At 43.2% G+C, this 23,366-nt stretch overlaps 1 protein-coding gene across 4 annotated transcripts in view; it reads right to left on the bottom strand.

The window, feature by feature from the left end:
• The window catches only part of grik4 (glutamate receptor, ionotropic, kainate 4), a 316,509-nt gene that overhangs the window by 85,228 nt on the left and 207,915 nt on the right, over window positions 1-23,366 (bottom strand). For all 4 annotated transcript variants that reach the window (XM_084350733.1, XM_084350736.1, XM_084350734.1 and 1 more), the window contains 3 exons: window positions 14,114-14,279; window positions 5,602-5,780; window positions 1,653-1,706 (listed from right to left, as the gene is read on the bottom strand). In XM_084350733.1, coding sequence (XP_084206859.1) covers window positions 1,653-1,706; window positions 5,602-5,780; window positions 14,114-14,279 — 399 coding nt within the window. The remainder of the gene's footprint in view (window positions 1-1,652; window positions 1,707-5,601; window positions 5,781-14,113; window positions 14,280-23,366) is intronic.

Raw genomic sequence — 23,366 nt, 5'->3', positions numbered from 1 at the left:
TCTGGTGGGGAGCCTTTTGAATCACGGTGTTACGATGCTGAGGGATTAGTAGTCAATGGCTGTCAGCCATCGGGGATGGACGATGGCATCATTCATTGGCCCAACCGTACTGGTACTACCGTACAGTCCATAATAAGACCTTATACTTTGACAAAAGTTGCAGAGGTGCTTTGTGTATACCTGCCTGAGATAAAGCACTTAAGGAGAATCATCAGTCATAATGATACAGCTGCTGACCTGCTACTGCTTTCAAAGCAACTTTGCAAAGAAGCACTTTCTTTAGCTGCCTCTCTCAGCTCTTTCTCTATCTGCCTCTTTCACCCCCTCTGAGGACAATGTCATTGTAAACAATATGCAGCATCATTTACAAAGCTACCTTAAATTGAAGTCACTATAGGTATAAAATGTAGCTTTAAATATGGTGAACTCCACAATGTGTAATGCAATGTGATGAAGTCAGTTTAAAGTTGAAAGGACATTACAGAGCAGATAAAAACATCAAATTCAAAGAACTTCCAAGGGTGTTCAGGCACGATTCCCTCAAATTCAACAAACCAAAATGTCATAGCTTGAGACATGGATGAAGGTTAATTACTTTTACAGCATTGATAACTTTTTATAATGAGAACTAGCAGGCTTTACAGAAGCTCACAGACAACAATTAAAAAGAGCGGGGGACTTGAACACTTCTTAATTGTGCTGCTGCGTTACAGCGATGGCAGAAATCTGCAGGTGACACATCCCAACAAAAAGCGCAGTTAGCCGGCATACTAAAGTCAGTATATCTCTTCAACACAGTGCATAGACATCTTTTACACAACGTCTGATATTTCGTCACATTCAGTTGATAATTGTACTTCATTTTTCAATGTTTTTAAATGGAAATTCTTACATATCACACCTTTTCAAGCATTGGCTCTTTACCTCACATTCACACACTTTCAAAGGTTTCAAGGACCAACGCAAAATCAAACAGCATGCGGTGTGCCCTATGCTAATTAACTGAGCAATAAGACCAGTTAAGCATAAAACATTATAAAATATAAGCAAACTAACTATAATTTGACTTCATTCCAAGGCAGAAAGAAAGAAAGAAAGAAAGAAAGAAAGAAAGAAAGAAAGAAAGAAAGACAGGTGTAGAGGAAGGATCCGTGGAGCTCCCCCTTGACTCATTCATTGACAGAAATGAATGTTGACTCCGTAGACGATGACTTCATCACTCATTCAATGTGAGCTTGGCAGCCTTTCAACAATCATTATTATAAGAAAAACTCCAGCAGCAACAACATCAATAGAACCAGTGGCAATTATACTAATCACCATTATTTATTTGTTTGGTCCAGAGGTGCATTTCAACCAAGGAGGGCAAACAAGCAGCGACTGGAGCCACTATAGACCCAGTGTGTCTCTAATCTGCAGTCACATGCAGTGAGGGAGAAAATCGACTATGCCATAATGCAGCTATCCTATTATTCGTCTGTCTTAGCTCCTGCCTGCCTAACTCTATGCATTCAATCACTCATTTACACGAAGAGTAGCAATTAAAGTGTGCTATTTTAATACACTGCAGCAGCATTAGAGTACTGATGTGCTCCTGTAGGCGTGAAATCGACACGGCCTCTAAATGCTCACACCAGCTTTCATTTGCTTACCAGAGAGGTGAAGATGTAAGTGTAGTAGATTGACAGCATTCCCAGCTCTGAAGCCTGCAGAACAGAAGACAAGAGGGACGGGAGGGGAAAGATAAAGAGAAACGTAAGAGACGGCAGGGTACAGCACAGAAATCCAAACAAAAAGATGTTAAGATGGAGGTCAGAGAAACAGAGCAGGAAGAGAGCGAACAGAGCAGAGAGCGGAGAGAGTGGAGAAGAAAGGGTTTCGGGGGGAGAGAAGTTGAGAGGTCAGTGATTCAGTGTAACTCGAGCTCCAGTCTGCAGCAGGCAGATCAAATCCGATCAGATCTTGATAAGACGAGACACATTCTTATCTGACGGTGGCTCTCAATGGAGCAATTAATTTCTGAGGTGCATTAGTATGCCTCTCGTCACTTCGTCTTACAATTTGATTAAATCAAAGTCACAGTGAGGAGCAGTTGTGAAGGACAGGGCAAACTTTTCATAGTTCCATTTCATTAAAGTCATTAGCAAAGAAGAAGATCATCGAGCTATAGGCTGCTGTTTAATCACACTGCAGTGCACGTTATGATTAAAATCAATAAATATCAAATAGACATATATATCAAACCGAACGCTTTCAAAGAACGTGCTGTTTTTACACAAACTTTCTTTCTATTAAAATCCTTAATTAACTGAAATTCTTCCTGAGCATGAATTAACCCTCATGCCCCTTCAGAGACGCTGTTCAGAGAGTCTCTTTTCCACACCTGGATGAACTGAAATTTACATATTTCCATAACAAGTAGCTTCCAAACTAACATCTAAGGTTGTTTATCATCAAAGAGAGTTTAATAACAGACATTTAGCTGTCATTTCTGCAAAATATGTTAAATATGTGTGGGTGTTTTTGTGCAATAAGTGGGTGTATGTGTATGTCATTCAGTTGTTGAATATTCAACTTAAGTGTTCTGCAGCAGCATAAATAATAAAAGAGTATGAAGTAGAAAGGCCCCAATTATTACGGCAAAAACATACAACTTTCATTATTCGACTCCGAATGACTTCTCAAGATGTTTTTATAAAGCTATCTCCTTTGAGGATATTTAGTGCGCTATTACTCTGAAACTACTAAATGCACGATGACGATGTAAGGTTACTATTATTATGATTCAAGGAAGCTGTCTGTTCGCACCTGCCGAGGAGTAAAGCTAGCTAATGGCACAAGGTGGTGGAGATGTTTTGTCTTTTACAGAAGCTTTGTGCAGCAGGTTACAGCAGGTAACAGCTCAAGAACATTTTCAGGAACTCAAAATATCAAAATGTGCCACTTTATTAGCAACTGACCCTTCTCCATTGAGCTGGACTCAAGGAGGTGATGCAGCATCTCACACTGCACAATAAGTGGCTCCTCTGATAGATTTGTAAGAATTTGGAAACCAGTAACTCACATTTATTTATCATCATTTCATTTTGCCTTTTTTTTTTGGAGCCGATCACAGTAGTATAAGCCCTGGGACTTTATTTTGTGCAGCTGTCCAGTTGTTTAAAGGATACATGTTATGCTCATTTTCAAGTTCACAATTTTTTTGGGGTTACTACTAGAATAGGTTTATATGCTTTGGTGCTCAAAAAACACATCGTTTTTCCATACTTCTGCAGCACTCTGTTCCCCTGTGTGTGAAACACTCTGTTTGTGCTCCTGTCTCTTTAAGGAGCCCCCTGTGATGTCACAAAGTCACAAGGTGGGACTACTGACGAGGTGTTTCGAGAGCAGTGTTTTCTGTAGGAGAGAGGAGCTTCTGTTGGTGTGGACTTTTTGACATTCAAGATCTTTTACATGCACAAGAACACACTGAAGGACAGGGAGAACAATGAAAAAGCATACCACTGCATCTTTTCTTTAGCTGATCTGTCCCTTGAATACCCCCTCAAACAGAAACTGACATTATAACCCAAATCCTATTTCGTTGCCCACATCACATTCAGAACACACAATACAAGCGAAACAAGCAGCTGATGAAAAATATCTTTGGTTTCCTGTCGCTGCATTCGGAATAAGATTTTCCTGATCTCCTTGTTGTTCAGCCACAGCTTCTGGTCAGAGTGTGCACAGTTGCACCGCCCCTATATACTGGGCTCACTATCCGTCCCACTTTGGTTCTATACAGCTGCTCACAACAGTGGAAGCCTGACTGAACAAGATTACATTCAGAATGCTAACACTGCTGACCTAAACCCCTCTGAATGCTAAAACCTCAGAGAGTGAGACCTTTGTCTGACCAGGGTTTGATGCAAGATGCAAACAGACCAATAAGGCGGGATGTCTTGCATGACAAAAGGCGATTCTGTCCCTTTAGACAGGCAGGGCACTCGTATTATCATCTCAGACTGGTAAAAATACGCCGGCGCATGGCCTTGATATGTTTGGCAACTAGGCACTCCACATGAGAGGCGGGACGGCCAACTTTCCATTACCCTGCTGCAGGAAAGTCTCTTGACGGACAGCGTGGCACATAAAGGAGACAAAAGAGTGCGAGATAGAGGGACGGGTATACAAGACCGCACAGGGAGGGAGGTGTGAAGAAACAAAGTGAAATTGTATTCTCCGCATTTTGGGCAGAGAACAGAAAGCGAGGAAAAAAAAGGGAGCAACTGAAGGGACAGACGGGGAAGAGACAAAGAGAGAGAAAGAGAGACATCCCACTGAGGGCTCCCACTGCTCTGAGGACCAGGATTGCCATGGTGACTGAATGACCACTGACGGCTGCTCGAACACTCCATTGAGGTGAGAGATTGAGACTGCTGCGAGAGAGACTTTAATAGAGAGAATGAGGGAGGTAGAAGAAGTGGGAAACGAGAGAAGCATCTCTTCTGGTCCTCCCCCTCACAACCACCCCCCTCTCTGTCTCCAGTTATTGTCATCTCCACTCTCGCCATCCATCCGTCGTCTTCTAGAAATAATGAGGTGTGTATTAATTACTAAGAGGCCATATGCTGCTGCCAAACACCCTCGCTTCCTCGGCTCACACGATCACCTTTATTTATGCCATCAAGGTTCTTTACAAACACGAGGCTCCAATCAGGAGAAGCTTCGGAGTCAAAGTGTCCCACGTCTCAATAACGCTCTGAGTTAATTATTGCCGTGTGCCATTAGCGGAGGAAAACACATTCAAGTCACGCTACTGACTGAAATAGCGCTCACTCCTGTTTTTGTCACATGTTGAACTTTGCATGTTGTAGTTTTATATAAAGGGTGTTTTAGAGATAAAACCAACAGATGAGGACATTACAGCATCAGTCCACTCTTTTCAGTCCATGACATGCACTGTATTAGGAAACAGACAAAAGGGCTCCTTCGTTTTACGAGGCCGTCTTACTCACACTAATCCACTTAACTGTGCAGAATTCTCACTTATGGAGGATGAATCATTGGCATACATCTTGATTTAATGCTCTCATCCATATAATTTGACGTAACAGGTTTGTTTAATAAGATTGCCTCGATTCATTTTGCCTTTTATTTTTGGGAACTGTGCATTTGACTCCAGGCTCTGTCGTCACCCTGTCTTTTAAAAGCTGTGCCCTCTGCCAAAAGTGCATAAATTCACGTAATCTGTCTTGTCATTCAAGAATGCACACGTTTGATGGCGGTGAGAAAGATATTTCCCTTTTTGTATGTGCTGCACTATATACGTTGAGCCATGTGGGAAATAAAACCTCTATCTCTACAGGTTAGATGAAGCAACACCTTCTTCTTCTTCTTCTTCTTCTCCACATATACAATTACTTTTAGCCCCCGAACACTTCTTGCCATCAGCATTTTTGAGTTACTTTTTCTTTTTTAGATGTATAAGAATTATATAAATGTGGATCTTGGGAATTTTTCCCCCCCACTATAAAGCTAAGATGGTAGACATGGATTAAAGTTTAAGAAAAAAAAGTTAACAGTACGTGAATGGCACAGCTACCATGTAGTCATACTCACCCGTTCCAAAATGATATGTGACATGGTGGCGTTTGCATCCACTATAATCGTGGCAGTCTTGTCATCTCGGATCTCTTTCAGGAGAGGGGTCGGGTCCTGGCTGTCATCAAGCATGCGCACTGACAGAGTCTCCTTGGAGATGAGGAACTGCCTGAGGAGCTGCTCCAGGTTCAATAAGCCTGCCGGTTAGACACACACACATACACGAACCACATGAGAGGGTTGCTTGTAATGAAGGGAAGACTCTCCTCAGGAAATGGAGCTTTACAGTAAAATTTTTTTTTTTTTTAAAGTTAGGAAAATACTGAACTGAAAAGTTAAGGAAAGTCAAGAGCGTGATTAATGTCGTAACACAGTATGAACTTCATACGTTACACAGTCCTCAAACACAAACAAATTAGGGATGCTCCATTGATATCGGGTTGATAATGCGCAAGAACCTAAAACACTTAAGGAAAGGATTAAAAACGAAAAAGCAAAATGGGTCTGAAAGAGACAGGAGCTAAAACACACAGTACACACAGAGCTGCAGCACTGGACAGAATGAGAAAACAAATGTATTTTTGAGTATTAATGTATGTAAACTTTATTTAGTACTAACCCAAAATAAAATGATGAGCCTGAAAATAAGCATAATATGTCTCCCTTAAACCATCCATCTTTGCTCACTACATATTGGCCTTCCTTGCTCTTTGGTGTTCATAAAATACATGTTACAAACTTCCCTTTAAAGTGTCAAATTATTGTTTATCTTATCAGTATCAGCCACGAGAAGCAGGCAATTATCGGGTATCTGAATTGGCTGAACAAAAAAAAAATCAATATCGTGCATCAATAAAACAAATGTTTGTATGACTGCTGCATTTGACAACAGTGAATCCATAAAAAACTCTTCCATGCAGAAAAAGTGGACTGATCACCTTTAATTACAATTACTGTAAAGCCGTCGAACACAAACGGATGTTTCAGCAACTCTATCCCATGGTAATAGGCCGTTTGACTCCAGTGAGGGACGGGGGATTTGCCCTAATTAAAGCACAGCCGACTTAATCAAAATGCTCCCGGCAGCATTTTACCAGTCACTTTGCATCCATATATTAGCAGGCCAGGAGAGGTTATTGGGCTAATTTTCCATATAGGAATTTAAATTAATTTGCGAGGCGTGTTACAGTGAGAAAAAATACAACCTGAATGAATCTGAGAGTAGTGAACCACAGCATGTTGGTGAGACAGTTACACTGGCACTCACCTTGGCAGATCTCATCACACTCGTGTAACATTTCCTGATATTGGCAAGGAGAGTCATCTGAGAAGGACATTGTGGTGAAGGACTTGCATTAGCTGAGCCTCCACCTGCTTTTTCCATTACAAAGTAATAATAAAACAGCACTCTCGACTTTGGTATCAACAGATACTTTATGTGATTTTTGCCATGGCGACAGCAGAGTGGTTCATCTGTCACACTGAGACCAATTTCAGTGCGGCAATTTTAAGTTATCAGGCCGACTCCTTTAGCTTCTCCACAGCACATTAACGTGAGCTGCAGCAGTGTCCCAGTCACCAGCATCATGTCTAATAGCTTGTGCAATTATGTCTCGGTGTCTGCCCGTCTTTCAGCTTGTCTGTGCGGCAGTATATCACTGTGTGTGTTTGTCTTCCTCTACCTGGCTACCTGTGTCTGTGCGCTCATGAGACATCGCTCCTGGCTGCTGCTGCTTCTTGCTCGCCTGCCTGTGTCTCGAACCTGTCAGATCAGCTTCCTCTGTAGTATAACGCAGAATAAATTTGATGAGCTTGAAATAGCTTCTGCTAAACCGCCCTCCTTGTCTGCCGCTTGCATCCAGCCTCTGAAGCTCCGCGCAAGGCATCAAATACAATTTCACATCAAGTTCATGACATTAGACGGTGCACAGACTGTACTAGATGTGGCTGGCTAAAGAGCATTCAGACAGAGTGACATGCAGAAGAAAAGCTCATATTCTCTTTAGTGTTCTGGCTGCACAGGATTCAAAGGGCAGTCAGAGGCTTTTTTTTTCCACGAGGGCGCTTTACAGCAGCCATGTTGTTCCCTCACTGTTTGCTCTGGTGAACCAGTTTCAATCAAATGAAAAACATGCAGCTGGACGAAAAATGTTCTCTTCTTCAGTTAGACTTGTATAGGTCCCTGTACTGAGAAAACAAGTTCTGTGGGATTGTATTTGTGTGTGTGTGTGTGTGTGTGTGTGTGTGTGTGCGCGCTTATACCTCGGTCTTTATGAGGACATTGAGAGCAAGCACATCTGTGTGTCCTGTGTACTGTTTTGGCTGGTTGCCACTTTTTCAAGTTATAATTCTAAAAATTTCCATTTTCCATTTACTGTAGGTCGCCATTTTTCAGCAATACCCTTGTAATTTAAGTCTTTATATAATATATTTCATTGTTACAGAGTCCACCATCTCTGTGCAGGCTTGAATTTGCTGCACACACACATACACACACACATACACACATACAAGAGACTGACAGGGAACAAGGGACGTATGTGCTGTATTATTACTGTTTGTAATTGTGTTTAATTCACAACAGCCTCACAGTAAACTGATTGCTCCTTTATAGCTGTATCTCAGATGTGCTGAGTTCTGTTCACATTCAGTGTTACTAAAAAGCATTGTGCGCATCCTTGAGGTCTAGTAACAAACATGTTGAATGCATTTCCTTCCTCATAACTCATTCGCAAAGTCATTTTTTTTACGTCTTTAAAATCCTACATGGTTAACATTCATGTTTACCACCCTGCAGTCTTTCCTTCCTTTCTTCCTTTTCTTGGCACGTACTGTAACTGCCACCTGAAGATTAGCTGAATAGTGTGAATCCGTGCAGAGACGAACAAAAGAGGGATAGACTCGTAGGGAAAAAAACAACTCCATGGTGCTACTACAACCCTGCTCCCAGCAGAGTTGGTACTGAACATGATCATTTGCTAATCCTTTCTGACATGCAGTCAGTTAAACACAGTACAAAGGTAATATATTTAATGTTTTACTTCATCGATTGATGTAAATATTTGCTTATTCTGAATTTGAGGCCAGTGTCACGTTTGGACAGGGGCAAAAACACCTGTTTGGAACATTCCACAGGTAAACAGGATCATTGGTAACAGGTGATAGTATCATGATTAGGTGTGAAAGGGGCATCCTCGAAAGGCTCGTCGTTCACAAGCAAGGATGGGGCGAAGTTCAACACTTCACACACCATTTGCAAATGATTGCACTCTGTTTTTGTTAATGTTTTACACAGCATCCCAACGTTTTTTTTGGGTGGGGGGGATCTGAGTGTCCTCACTTTGCTGCAGTAATGTACACATGCACTCCTGTGCCTTGTCACATCGCTGTTGGGTGCGGTTACAGGTGCAACATAACACACTTCAGGCATGTAGTTGTGACGATTAAAGATCTGAGGAATGCTTAATATCAAAGAGGGTCCTCAAAAGTATTGAATTACAAATGCGTGTTAGTAAGACCATACTACCTCATTGGCATGGGCGACACATGGCTCCAGCTCTCTCTCAGGCACACAGATAAAGGTGGGTGCCTTTATCTGACATTCAAGCCAGGCAACCACTCATTTACCTTTCACATACTGTCACCACAGGATGCTGCGCATGGTCACACACACGCACACACACACACCGTTTGCAAACACACAAAGTACCCCGAAGCAAACACTGCCACCACACAGAGGCCCTGCCAGTGCAAAAAACGTTAACCTGTTAATGAAACACAGCAGCTGAATATGAATTGCTTGACAGGTGGAGGTGAATAATACATAATGAAACCTTTGGTCACAGGAGAAGCTTTTAACACAGACCCAAAAGCCCCGATGACAGCCTCACATTACGATGACTCATCATTTAGCCTTGAGCAGTGTGTAAGGCCGCATTTTATGACTTTGCCTCTGTTGGGGCTATCACTTTAAGATGCTGTAGACAAGATCATGTGTCAAAACATTCAAAGTATGCCTGAGCATATTCCTCTTCCCATTACGGCAAATAACCATAAAAGTAGAGCCATCAATACTGACTATAATCCACCTGTCACTCGGTGGTGGTGCTGATCTGATTTGCTCCTGCTGATCATTCCTGTTCTCTCCGCAAACAGCATTCATATTCATTCTTCATGTGGCATGCTGGAAGCCGCAAATGACTTATCCTGCAGAGAGCTTCATTTGTCGGTTTCTCAGCTTGAGTGCGATATTACTGCATGAGGAGTGCAAGAGCTAAAAAAAAAAAAAAAAAGGGAACAAGATAGACGCCTGGAGAAAAAGGCAAAGAGGTGAAGATAAGCAGCTTTTACCCGTAGGAACTTTCCCCAGGGACTAGGAACCTACAGAGGAACTCATTGCATGTGCATTTAGACCCCAGGGACCAGGGTCTAAATTAAGTTCTGGGGACATTTAGCCCTTCTGCTTGGGGGATTTTACTTTCTACAACTACAGGAACCTTGGGGCTGGGGCTTGCAGCACTGAATATTTCTGATTGGTCGGTTACACGCTGCATTTTATTTGAGCCACCAAACAAACCATTGTGCTTCGATAAATCAACATGGAAAGACGGCAAACAGAAGATTGACCAATGTTGCGACCAGGGCTAGCATATATTAACAAATTTTCGCTTTTTCATACGTAAGTGGACTAATTTGCCTAATCTCCACGTTTTTTCAGACCATAGTGAAAACAACAACAGGCTGAAAGAACCCAGTATGTCACAGTCACATGGCAAACGCCTCTCGACCACATGGCCATCAGAAGATCCTCTTTTGATGTATTTTTTTACTGGTTATGTTAGACACAGGTATGAAATCAGCCTAAATCCTTAACTTCTATGCAAACTCCACCCTGTCACGTTTTGCATAAAGGGAACCAAACGCAAGACACACACAGGCAGGAAGGAAAAAAGAACAAAAAGCAAGCATTAAGCCGATGTCTTAAATCTCAAAGGGCGAAACGATTGAAAAAACTGGCAACAGAAAGGAAAGCAAAGGAAAATACCAGCGTAATACAAAAAATGAAGACAAACCAGAAAAACACAAGCAACAAATTAGGAACACACGAGGAACGGGCAACAGGCACAGGAGCACAGGTCCATGGACGAAAACAGACAAACCAACAAAGACTGTGGGAACGACACAGGCTTAAATACAAAACTAAACTAAAGAGGGCATGAGGTGCAGGTAGAGAGACACTGGGAACTGGGCAATGCTAACGAGGCTGATGTGAGACAGGTGTGGGGAAGGAGCACAGGAACACACGAGGGAAGCAGAACACTGGGAACACAGGGGAGCGAGAGGTAGAAAAGTGACAACAAGAAACAAGATCAACAAAAATCAACAAACCAAAAAGCCAAACACACCCACTCTCTTTTCAGAGCATTCAAAGAAAACTGCATTCCATGCAAGTGCTGCTTCTACCTGCCCTACCAACATCACCTTGTCTACTGACATGGCTTCCTCCTACGTCAGGGTCATTAGTAGCTACGGTGTAATTACTATAATCAAAGTCAGAAAAACTAGCCCCTGCAATTACTATGTTCCCGTCATTCTTACACCTTTGTATACGTTCCCGTACACAACCCATTGAACACTTGAGTAATGGTAATGACAGATTATCGATGGCATTCACACAAAGTTACTGTAAGTGTGAAACATGGCAAGGCAATAGGTCAGTAATGGAGAGATTTGAATACATTACATAGGAAAGCCATCAGAACCAGACAAAAGCGACAATTACGTAGCATGGGGCACTCTATAAATGGAAAAGATCATAGTGGAAACTTCACTCAACAAGAACTAGAAGTGTTTTTCCCTCTTATCGCTGCAGTGGAACAATGCAGTGAGCTGAAATGGCAAACCCTGCTCACACTGTGCCTATCAAAGGTGCGGGAAAAAAATGCTCTGCAAGCATTTGAGACCCACTGTTCTGTTGAACTTAGAAATCCTGTACCTGCACTGCAGCTCCAGTTAAATTTCAGAGCTTATTGGATGTTCTCTTTCAGCTTAGTGACAGCTGCACCAATCTCCTCACTAATGAAAGTGCACTGCTGTAGCACAGTGCCAGGGAGTGTTGGGACAGCATGCATGGGTATGTGTGTGGTTTGCACCACAGGGAAATTCTGACCATGCATTTTAGTGTGTGTGTGTCTCTTTTCATTTACCAAAGGCCACAGCCACACAACATGTGGGGGCCACCCAGCAGGGCCAAAAATTCGACCGCGTGGACAGTATTCTGGGCAAATGTTACAGTACTGCGGCTGATACTGCCATCGATATTGGAGGTTAGCTAGATTAATGTCCGTCCTGGTGTGCACCATGCCTTTGGGCACAGCTCCACCTCCATCCTGCCTCCTCAGCCATGGCTGGAAAATATTCATGAATTGGCCACGCTCTATTAGGCTGTCACTGGCTCGGGTGATTAATGAGGCCGGCACATGTGGACGAGCCACCGACAGCAGGCTGCCAACCGACCGACTGACTGCGTGAGCCGACAGAGAAGGGGAGGGGAGGGGAGGGGCGGCCCTGGGCGAGCCGGAGCCAAAGTCGAATGGGTTTCAGCTGATGCGATTGCTGAACCCAGACCTTTACACACACATACACGGATACAAACACACACAAAACCGGGCACTCTGCCATCTGCTGCATTTTCTATTGAATGAATGGGGGTCACATGAGAGGGTGCAATCAATACAGCCACGTCATTTCCTGGACCGTCTCCCTCTCGTAGCAAATGTATAATCCCAACCCAATCGCTACATTCCTCCTCTCCTCTCATTTCAGACTCACCTTGGTATCTCCTATCTCCCCCTCTCCTCATTTCATTTCTTTTCATTTCATTTAATTTCCTTTCCAGTCCTCTCTTAGCCCACTGACACAGAATAAAATACCTCCGCACACCCACACACAACCAGAGGGAGGAAGAAAAGTAATGTTAAATGAGTTTCTTTTCTCCAAACTCGCCAATATTAAAGTCAGAGGGTGCCTAAAAGGGCTGACCTGTTATCACTGTTCTTGCCAGAGCTGTATTAATCAACTGTCTGTGGAATAAATGTCACAGAAACAGGATCTGAGCCCTGGAATAGAAGAATGACTGACAGGTACAGGAACACCTTAAAGGTAAAAACAACTAATTATATATTTCTGACCCTTGCAGCAATGGACATTGTAGCGAGGTTTGGTTAAACTATGATTAAATACACCTTTAACTAATTCTTCCAAGCAACATTTTCCAATTTCTGCTAAATCAAATGGCATTTTTGGGCAGCAATCCCCATATTGTGGATATGCAGACACACAGGTTTTGGCTTAATAGACAAAGCATTCGAGGGACAAATATTGTCTTAAAGGTTATGAATGAAAGGAGACTCCAAAGTAAAGTCCAAGAGACGGTCAAAGAGAAAGTTAAAAGGCAGAAGAACTGAGAATTGAGATAGGCAGGGTGGGCGGTTCACAGTGGCTCATTGCCATCTCTGGCTGTCTGACACTTGGTTGATGTCTCAAGCTTATTTCCTTCCTTCAAAGCCCGGTGCTGATTAGGAAAAGGTTAGCGGGTGCCACTCAGGGTCACAGTGCCTTTGTCTGGGGAGTTGTAATTACTGCTCGTCGGACTACAGGAGGGTGGGAACAGGCCATGATTTAATCTTCCTCTCTATTTACGAAAATAACTTCCCTCAGGGAGATTTTCAAGCTTTTTTAAGGTCATACGCTTTAGTATCTTTAGAATCTAACGAGCGCCTTTGACAAGGAGGCGGTCAGAACACTGGTGGATGAAGCTTTGAACTCCGTCCTCATTCTCTTCCGTCTGTTTTTGAGGTGCGTCTTGATCATCGGCAGGCCGTGTTTTACATTAAACACTTGAGCGTGCTATTGACTGATTTTGAACTTTCTGCTTTTTCCTGACTGAATAAACAAACTGACCTTAAAGGACAACACAATTTCATACTGCTTTGATTTGTTTATATTTGGCGGACCCTGCCACCTTTCTAGCTTCAAACAGTGATTCTTATTTTCTTCTTTGCTTGTTTTTTCAGTTATGGAAAAAAAAAATATGTGTGAGTTTGTGTTCATACCTCATTAATATCATAAATATAAAAATTTTGAGTTTGAATTTCTTTTCCAGAACTACAAAGTGCCCCTTTTAAATTAAGGATGATCATAACTTTGAAAAAGAGAAAGGATTCCACACGGATGTCATTTATTTTGGGATGCAGTTGTCACGCGTGCTACTGTGAGAGAGCTGTAGCTGTGGAGAGCAGCAGCTGCTTCAGAAGGGAGCGTGTCACAGGGTGAGATGTTGATAAGCGCTGCATCTGTTGTCAGAACGCAGTCGGCGTGCGTGCGAGAAGCTTATGTGAGCTAACACGTGTTAAAGGATGCCAGACATTAAACAAAAATGTTTGCACTTTGTCGGAAAGTCGTGCGAGCATTCTCCCCAGGTGTGGATCTTTGTGTGCTTTGTCGTGGGGGGTGTGAACGCTGTACTCACAGTCAGCCTGTGCACAGATGAGGCAGGCGGTGGTGCTGTTAAAGAAGGTGAGGAGGCCGGCCACAGCCAGGCTGATGTCGGTGTTGGTCGGCCTCAGGTCCAGAGTGGTGAAGCGGGGGAACTGAACCTTCAGGATGTCCTCTGGAGCCACCTTGACATAGGGCACCTGCACAGAGACATTTCACATTCATTTTTCATGTTTAAAAATTCAGCATATGTCTGCAGACAGGACAACCTAAAAAAAAGAGATAAAAACAAGAGAGAATGTGGGTGTGAGCTGCAGAATAGAAATAGTATGATGCCAGCAGACAGCCAGAAGAAAAAATAGCTCTGTAGAGATCGGATTTGATAAATCGCGAGGATAACCCAGGGGTCTGTGGTAATGTGCATATTCAGAATACACATCATAATTTATAGTGACTGAGGCACTAAGGCTCATGTAAAGTACAAGTATGGTTCGAAAAACTTATTTTTGTTCCACCCACACGAACAAGCCCTTGTTAAAGCAATCTTCAGTATAACACCCCCTCACCCACTGTTACAAAACAATTGTTTACCCGGCTCGCTATGGAGCAGCTCAACTGTGTGTCTCAGGTGACACTTTTATATCACACATTTGCAAACGCACACACACACACACACACACACACACACACAAAATATCACATATTTCTGTTTCACCAAACAAGCGGAGTAATGTGATTATGTTTTGAGGACGATTATCGATGCTGCTAAAGGATTATCACACAAGAAAAAAACCGAGAAGTCATTATTACTGTTCTTAATATCTGTTGTTTATTCCACTCAGCTAGAAAAGTCAAAACAATCTAAAACTATTAGTTATACTTTTCCAGCACTGTTACTTACACTCTAATTGGGCGAAGTGCCTTTGTACTCCAGCAGAAGAAATTAAATGCTGAAAATGAGATTTAAGTGCCAACTCTCAGCTTTAATTTGAGTGTGGTTACATCCACACCAGATGAAGAGTGAAGGAGTTTTAGTCCTTTGTAGACAAAGTTGCCCAAAGGGGGACAAAACTAATTGGACTCTCAAACATACTTAAATAAGAACATAAAGGTACGTTCATCAACTGAAACAAGTATTCAGTTGGACTGAGGTTATGTGACAACCTGCACGGTGTTGGATATTTGACTTTTTGGCCATAAGAATGTATGTATATAACAGATTATTGTCCTGCTGCAATGTCCTATAATACACGTGACATGCCTCATCAGTAGTCCTGCCTTTATTTCCGTTACTTTGTGACATCACACTGCATCACCATGTCACACATTCGTATAATTTATGCCTAATGGCCAGTTGGGCACATTAGAATTGATTTCACACAGCTGCTTAAAGAGACAGGAGCTAAAACGGAGTGTTTCAGACAGAAGGAGAAAAAAGTGCTGCAGCGCTGAACAGTATGAGAAAACTGATGTAAACCCATGTAAACCTACTCTAGTAGTCACCCCAAATAAATGAACAGCCTGAAAATGAGCATAATATGTCTCCTTTAAAAGCCTTAATTATAGTGGCTAAATCGTTAAAAGGCCAATCATTAACAAAGCCAACATGTTTTGACTGATGGGTCTTTATCAGGCCTCCAAAAAGCTAAAAGAAAAAAACTGAAAAGAAAAAAGGAAATGTTACACAGTAAAAAATCTTGCCCTGTATATCTTAAAGGTCCAGTGTGCAAGATTTCGGGACAGAAATGGGATATAATGTTTATAATTATGTTGTCATTAGTGTATAATCACCTGACCTGTGGGTCCTCTTCCACAGAGTCTGCCATGTTGCACCTTCATGTTTCTACAGTAGCCATGGACGGAGACCGAAACTCACTCCAGAGAGGGCCTTTGTGTTTTCAGCGGCTACCGTCGGGGAGGGCGAGACGAGGGGGGATCAGTTGGTTGCAATCAACGCTGCTAAATGCCAGTAAATCCTACACACTGGAACTTTAAATCCATATCCTTACACGCTCGATAATAAACAATACACTTAAAATTAGACTGAATCAGACACCAACTATCAAACTGGGAAAATAAACACATTAAAGAGCATGAAATCAGGCTGCATGAGTTTTGCCAGTAGACAGAGCAAAGATCAGACACAAGGAGTAAGTAAAAGACAGCCAGCCAAGCCTTCGGGAAGAATCAATAAATACACGACTCCTCCATCCCAGCCCCATTGTTAGGCGTACAATCTTCAGTGAGATTGATTCACAGCGTTGATTTGCTGTAGCTACATAAATATCTTTTTTCCACTGATGCCTCTAATGCAGTCATCACACCACCCCCACTGCACTAACAGGTATGTCTGACACAGTCTCATCTCCGCTGTCTGAATGGAGGTTACGCTGCAGCTAACCCTGCAGCCTTCAACGTTCCCTGAGCACGGCGTCAAATCCGGACTGGAGCTACCTACAAATCTGCTGAACTTCAGGAACTTCATAAATTACATTCCACCTCAATTCAAAATCCATCTGTTTCCCTCCAACGAAAATCCATCTCTGCTTCAGTTCTCCATGCGACGATGTGAACAGATGCATGCTGCCAGGGCTTAACAGCAGGGAGAAGGAAGGTGCGAGAGAGCGTTGCAGGTGTCGGGGTCGGTCAGCTGGCCGGGCATTGCGGCAGAGCGCAGTGGGGCTTGAAGGGGACGCGGGAGGACACGCTGGGTCCGAGAGGAGGAACAGGGAAGGGAGCCTCTTCATCATGGCAGATTGCCTGTCTGTGTGGTTCCCAGTGCCTATACATTGCTTCCCATATCCCCTCGATTGGTTTTCCATCCCTGCCCATCAGGGTGTAATGGAGTCCCTGGGTGTCTGGATGGATGGAGGTGCGGCCGCTGCTGACAGCCCCTGCTGGAACGCCATTCTATCCTCTGAAGGAGTCCTGAAACTTGGGTAATCGCTGTACACCACACTGGGGAAATGTGACCCTCTCCAGGTGTGTCCTTCATCTTCCCTGTCGCATTTGTACAATTTCTCACTCCCCTTTTCTCATTTTTGTCCCCGTCCTCTCCGAGATTGTTTACTCTTTTTTTCCACTTGACCCTTCTTCCCATATGTTTTCTCCTTCCTTTACAGCACTGCGGACTGGTGGTGTACTCGACCCCTTTTCACTTAGAAACATAACACGCTTCGATAGGCTATATCAGATGCGGCAGCAGGGGGTGCTTGGAAAGAAGCTTACACAAACACACGCATATTCACATGCACGCACACACAGATACGTACACTGTGTCCTTTCCAGCTTACTGGCCCGTTGGACACTATTGCTAGAAACGCTGGCATCTCTGGGGAATTACTTGGCTCTGATTCTTGATTCATCATCAAATTCCACAGCATGCAGCCTCCATTCATACGGCAAATATGTAACCAGGCATCCTGATGATTTTCCCAGTAAATTGTTTATGGAAACATTTCATCAACATGCATTTTTTGTTCAAGTGGAAATTAACTTAATCTGCAATTTCTCTCATTTTATTTTAGATGTTGTATCTGTACGCTAAAAGTAGCTTACATCAAGGCCTAGCAAGAGAGGATCTTATCAATACATCATGCCTAAACACATCACCCCCCGTGGTTAGAGCAATATGATTAATTGGATGTTAAACAGCAGGAGTCACTATCCTCCTCGTGTGCCGGAGTGACAAAGTGTTTTGAATCAAGACTCGAGTTAAAACAGGGGTACTCCAAGCAAAGAAAATCAATCTCCACATTACTAACAGCAAGTTGTCAGCCGCATCAAAGTCGCTTGCCAGACTTCTTATCTGCAACCAACAGCTAGTATCAGTCACTCTCAGGTCGATTAATCCCAAAAATAAAAACAGGAAATCTTTCCTACATGTGTCTTTGCAGGGCACAGCTTCAAAGACACTGAACCAAACAGCTGTAGCGCGTTCAGTGTGCCTCTGTGCAGGAAACTCACAAGTTTGCCATGCCAGCAATCCTGAGCACTAATGTACTTGGAGTCAATTAAATGCCAAACTGGCACATTTCGTCACAAGTTATGATTTGCAGATTTACTGTAATGACATCCTTTGTTTGGGTTTGTGGTAATTGTCAAAGCTAATGTTAAGTATAATGTTATCAACTTCCTGAAAAAAATAACAACAAATGTAGCTGATAACAAGCCAGATATTCTTTCTCAGGAGTTAGAAACCAAAAATAGAGCTAACAGGAGAGTGAATATTGGACTTACCAACTTCCATCAATTGAAAAACATGACTCTATGTCCGCTTGATGTCAAGAGAGGTTTGCTTACAGGTGATAATAGGTCAGTGTTGTGTTCCTGACTAATTTCAACAGCCAGCAAGGGTCCAAAACCGTTAATGCTGTTTTAGAGGCACAATACGTAAGAGCTTTATACTCAAAACAAACAGGGGGCAGCATATCACCAGAATAACTGATGACTGCTGCTAACTGTAGCTGCTGTAGCGAGTTAGCTCTGTAAGCCGTTCATCTAGTGATCCAAACTGGGAGCTTGGGCCATCAGGGGAGTGTTGTTGTTAACAACACTAGCACATGAATGCTTGACAGGAACGGGTTATTGCTAGCTGGTTAGCATGCTAATGTCAGCAGACACGTCTGCACACAATACATGAACGTCAAAACTGTTATTTCTTCAAATTCTGCTGATAATTTGAGTTAATGTTTGAATGCTCAATCAAAAGCCTCACATACTGTACATTTAAGGTTCTGTCTGTCAATAATTATTTGTGGGGAAAGGTCTGGCTACACCCATGATCATTCAAAAAACACTCTGGCGTGTTGGTATTTCTTTAAACCAATCAAAATCATCTTTGGTGGCACAAAGCCCCGGATGCAGCAATGGTTTTGCACATGGTAAGGCATCCATGCCTAGTTGCCCATTAAAGAAAAGGTAAGCAGCCAGGTAAGGGTAAGGGCAACTTGTCATTTTAAGTGTGTAGGTTGCAGGAGGTTTTGAGAATGCCAACACGCAGACAGTGGAAGGGAGGACTGAAATACTCCATTTACATCAGACCATATTCAATCGGCGGCCATTTTCCTCTGATGTCATGCTCGTGGTGGGAAGCTTATATGCTTGGAGAATGTTATGCTGCTGTATTTCAGGTTACATTTCATTCTTTCTTGATCGATCAGCAACTGAAAAGATGATTATACCAAAAATCTGAAAATTTTCCCTCTGTTAACACATATTCTTGTCACAAATGAGTTAGTTTATTGCAATATGTTAAGTACAGGCAGCAGTTTAGTGTTGCCAATGTTAATCTTTTTAGCTAAGGCACAAGAAATTATTAGAGGCAATGTAAACAACACGTAGCTACTAGTAAACAAGCTGTAACTCAAAATTAGAAGAAAGTGTCTTTTAAAAGCATGTGCTCAGGGCCGCGGCACTATTGGTGTGGGAGTGAAACTAATTGCGTTTGAAAATTGTGAGGGGAAGGAAATCTCAGGCAAACAATAAAGCCCAAGGTAACCGCTCCGCTTTTAATAATCTGGTCGCTCCACTGTAAATAGAACTAAATACCATGGTGACTGCGGCGGAGCAACACAGGTGAGTGCCGGGGGAATGACAGGTGGGTGAGGAGAAGAAGCCAGAGTGCAAGTGAAAGACAGAAAAGGGAAGAGAGCGAGGAGGACGATAGGGAGACACTGACAGTCTGACTGACACAAGAAGAGAGCAACGAAGTGAGCCACACAGAGGCTGAGATGCTAGGAAATGATACAGGACAGGAAAAGAGTAAAACAAAATCACATAATAGTCATAAACAGAGAGTGAGGGATGGCAAAGGGGGGCAATCAGCACTCATTAAGTGGTCTGATTGAATTTAGAAGTGTAAAATTAGATTCTGTTGTCAAACGCAATCTGTCTCATGTTCTCCCCTCTATTGGTTCATTTCTCAAGACATGCAGTTTCGGGGGATCCAATAACAACATAAGCATTTAGCTCTGTTATTGTTTGGTCTCTGTGGGCTACAGATACATTTAAAGTTAAAGTAGTGTGGCTCTCATTTATTATTTAGGAGGCACAGCACTTATTTGCTATTAAACCAGGAAGTCATAAAAATGTTGTTTATGCTGCATTCATTATGTAATGATCACAGCCGAGTATTGGATTTCAATACTTTTGGTTAACTGAAATATGTCTCTAGAGGATCAAGAATTGTGAAGTACCGTCAAAGTTTCCATTAAATATCACGTCAGACTCTGCATTAAAAAAGTGGCACTATTGTTGGGGGCAGTTTTAGGAGATCTGGAATGCGTACGTGTTCTCTGTATTTGACTGACCAAAGCAGCACTTTCTGAAAATCCATCCATCCATCCATCCATCCGCTTTCTTCTGCTTATCCAGGGGTCGAGATGGCAGCAGAGTAAGCAGGGTATTATAGACGTCCCTCTTCTCAGCAACATTTTTCCTGCTCCTCCTGGGGGATCCCAAGGCCTTTGAAGGCCAGATGAGATTTGTAATCCATCCAGTGAGTTCTGGGTCTACCTGGGGGTCTCCTCCCAGTTGGATGTGCCTGGAAAACCTCCCAAGGGAGGTTGCCTAGGAGGCATCTTAATCAGATGCCTGAACCACCTCAGGTGACTTCTTTTGAGGCGTAGGAACCGCAGCTCTACTGCGGGCACCCTCCAGATGTCTGAGCTCCTAACCCTATCTCTAAGGCTGAGTCCAGTCCATGGTGGAAACTCATTTTGGCCATTTGCATCCACGACCTCATTTTTTCGGTCACTGCCCCGAGCTCATGAGCGTTGGAACATAGATTGACTGGTAAAATGAACGCTTTGCCTTCCAGCTCTGCTTCCTCTTCATCACAGCTAAATTGCCCACTGTGCTGCTAATACAGCACCAAACTGCCTGTCCATCTCACGCTCCAGTTTCCCATTGTTTGGGAACATGACCCAGACATACTTAAAGTCTTGTTAACCTTTTCTCTGATTTGATAGTCATTATGGTTAGACATTTCCTAAAGTTTCTGCCAAAAATTCCCGATTAGGTATCAAAAAAAAAAGCATGGTTTTTGTTTTGGTACTGAGGCCCAGGAAGCATATTGGTCCTTGAAAAATTTCAAGTCATACCCAGAGCCTATTATTGACGAGCCAAGAAATATCATCACAAGGCCCAGAGTTGTACATCTTCGTACAGCCGGCCACAAAATGTTCAACTCTGTCCTTTGTTTGAGAGTGTGTGTCACATAAACTGAGTCCTGCTCAGCCTGGCTTGGTGTGAGTTCTTGTCTGTATATGTGTATATGTGTGTGTGTTCCCTGCAGTGTGACAGAAAGGCTGGCAGGTCCACAGACAGGGGTTTGACAGGCGTTTAATGAGGAAGCTCTCACAGGACACAGGCTTTGCACAAGTAACACACACACACAATCATACACTCTTGCACACACAATGTGCAGTGGGGAAAAGGAGGTACCTTTGTTTGGCAGCGAAAATACCTCAACCCAATTACAATGTGCTTACAATATACTTGCGTTAATTACACTGAGATTGCACTCAGATTAGCTGTTAAAACGGGGAATAAAATGAAGCAGCACATTTCCAAACAGCCAAGTCAGTGATGCGCTGCTTGTTGGAAACAACCATTGCTTTGTACAAGCTTACCAGTAACCTCCGATAACCCCTCTTCAATGGAAAATGCTAAATTACATTCGAGAAGAGTAGTTTTCAAATCTGACCGGGCATTAGTGAGGAGACCGTTGCTCCGAGCTGGAGTGAAGGTGAAAGCTAATTTCCCTTCCGTCCAGTTCAACAAGCTCCGGGTCGCCTCGGTTGTTGAGCTGACAAGAGCCCAAGTCACTCTGCTACCTGTCCGTTCTGAACCTAACGGCAGCCTGTCGGGAGGGGTTCCGACTGAGGGGAGGTGAAGAGGAGGTGGATGTGCAGTAGTGCCATATGGAGAGCAGGGGTATAATGAGCAACTACATCTGTTGGCTTGGACTCAGAGGGACAGCAGAACAAAACTGTTTAATAAAGTACCGCCGCACTTTTATGGGTCTTGGAACACATCAGGCACGGCTGTGGGAAAGTTAGCTTTAGCACGGTTCATCAGTGTTTGAAGTGACTCATTTACATTTCAGCGCGTTGACCTGGCTATCAATTAGCATACAACACATGCTTGGCAGAAAAACTGAACTGCCCTTGAAAACACTTAGCGCTGTGGCCAAGTGGGCGGCAGCCATTCAGCATCAGTGAGCTGAATACAAGGTTAGCTGAAGCCAGAGGGAGAGCAGTTCATTTACCATCAAAATGTGGACGTAGCTAATCAGTTTGGAGATCACCACGTGTAGAAAACCAACCAATAGCAGATCACCAAGTATGACGCCTGGCCGGATGTAGCCCGCTGCAAGCCAGAGAATTATGTTGGCCACTGAGCATTAGAGAACAGATGCTGTTGGAGACATTGTCCATCAGTCAGCACGTGTGATGCCAAGGCTGGAATGGCAGAGTGGAGTTGGCAATGGTGGTGTTGCAGGGTGGCAGGAGATGGAGGAGGGCAGGTGGTAGTCTATTATGTCTACCTGATCCCCTTTCGAACCAAAAGGTTTATGGGGGATTTGGGACACCAGCTGTTGGCATTCGAAAAGGCAGAAAAAAAAATCCCGCGGGAGAGAAAGGGATGAGATGAGACACTGGCGATAGGAGAGTGTCAACTCCGCCCTACCAACAAATCTCCATCCCCAGCTCCAGCCCATGTGGCTAGATCTCTATTTGTGGCAGTAATGATCCTGCATCAGGTCCCCGCGGTCAGAGCAGAAGCAGACCAGTGATAAAGATGAAGTGGGCTGCGGATCCCATGGTGCCTTTTAGGCGAGTGGAACATTGACCACGAGATCTCTATCTCATTGATCAGCCAGTTCAGAGAGAAAAAAAGTTCCTGTCCTCCAGAGAGGCTTGTTCCCCACTCCACTGCTCTATTTCAGAGCAAATGAAAAAAGAAAGAAATGCTTTAAAACTCCTCTGGTTTTTTAACCGGCTGTGGTGGTATTATATTAAGCAGTGGGGATAAAAGAGAAACGTCTAATTCAATCTGGGGAGCTGTCACAAGCAGCGTACCTGATTAATATGGTTTTAAATGCCCGCTGCTCTATCAAGCATAGAGAAAACATGTTTGTATTGTTGCATCAAAACTGTTCTATATGGAGCCCTGATTGGAAAAAGTGGGCTTAATCCATTTCCGGGAATCTAGCCAAATGTTTGACTTGCACCACCCCAACAAAGCACAGCTCAACTTTACACAAGAAAATTGGCAAACAG

Source organism: Pagrus pagrus, assembly GCF_965226575.1.
Source record: "Pagrus pagrus genome assembly, chromosome: 4".
Classification (NCBI taxonomy): domain Eukaryota; kingdom Metazoa; phylum Chordata; class Actinopteri; order Spariformes; family Sparidae; genus Pagrus; species Pagrus pagrus.
Note: the sequence above shows the minus strand (reverse complement) of the source record. Positions and strands in the feature narration are given on the sequence as shown.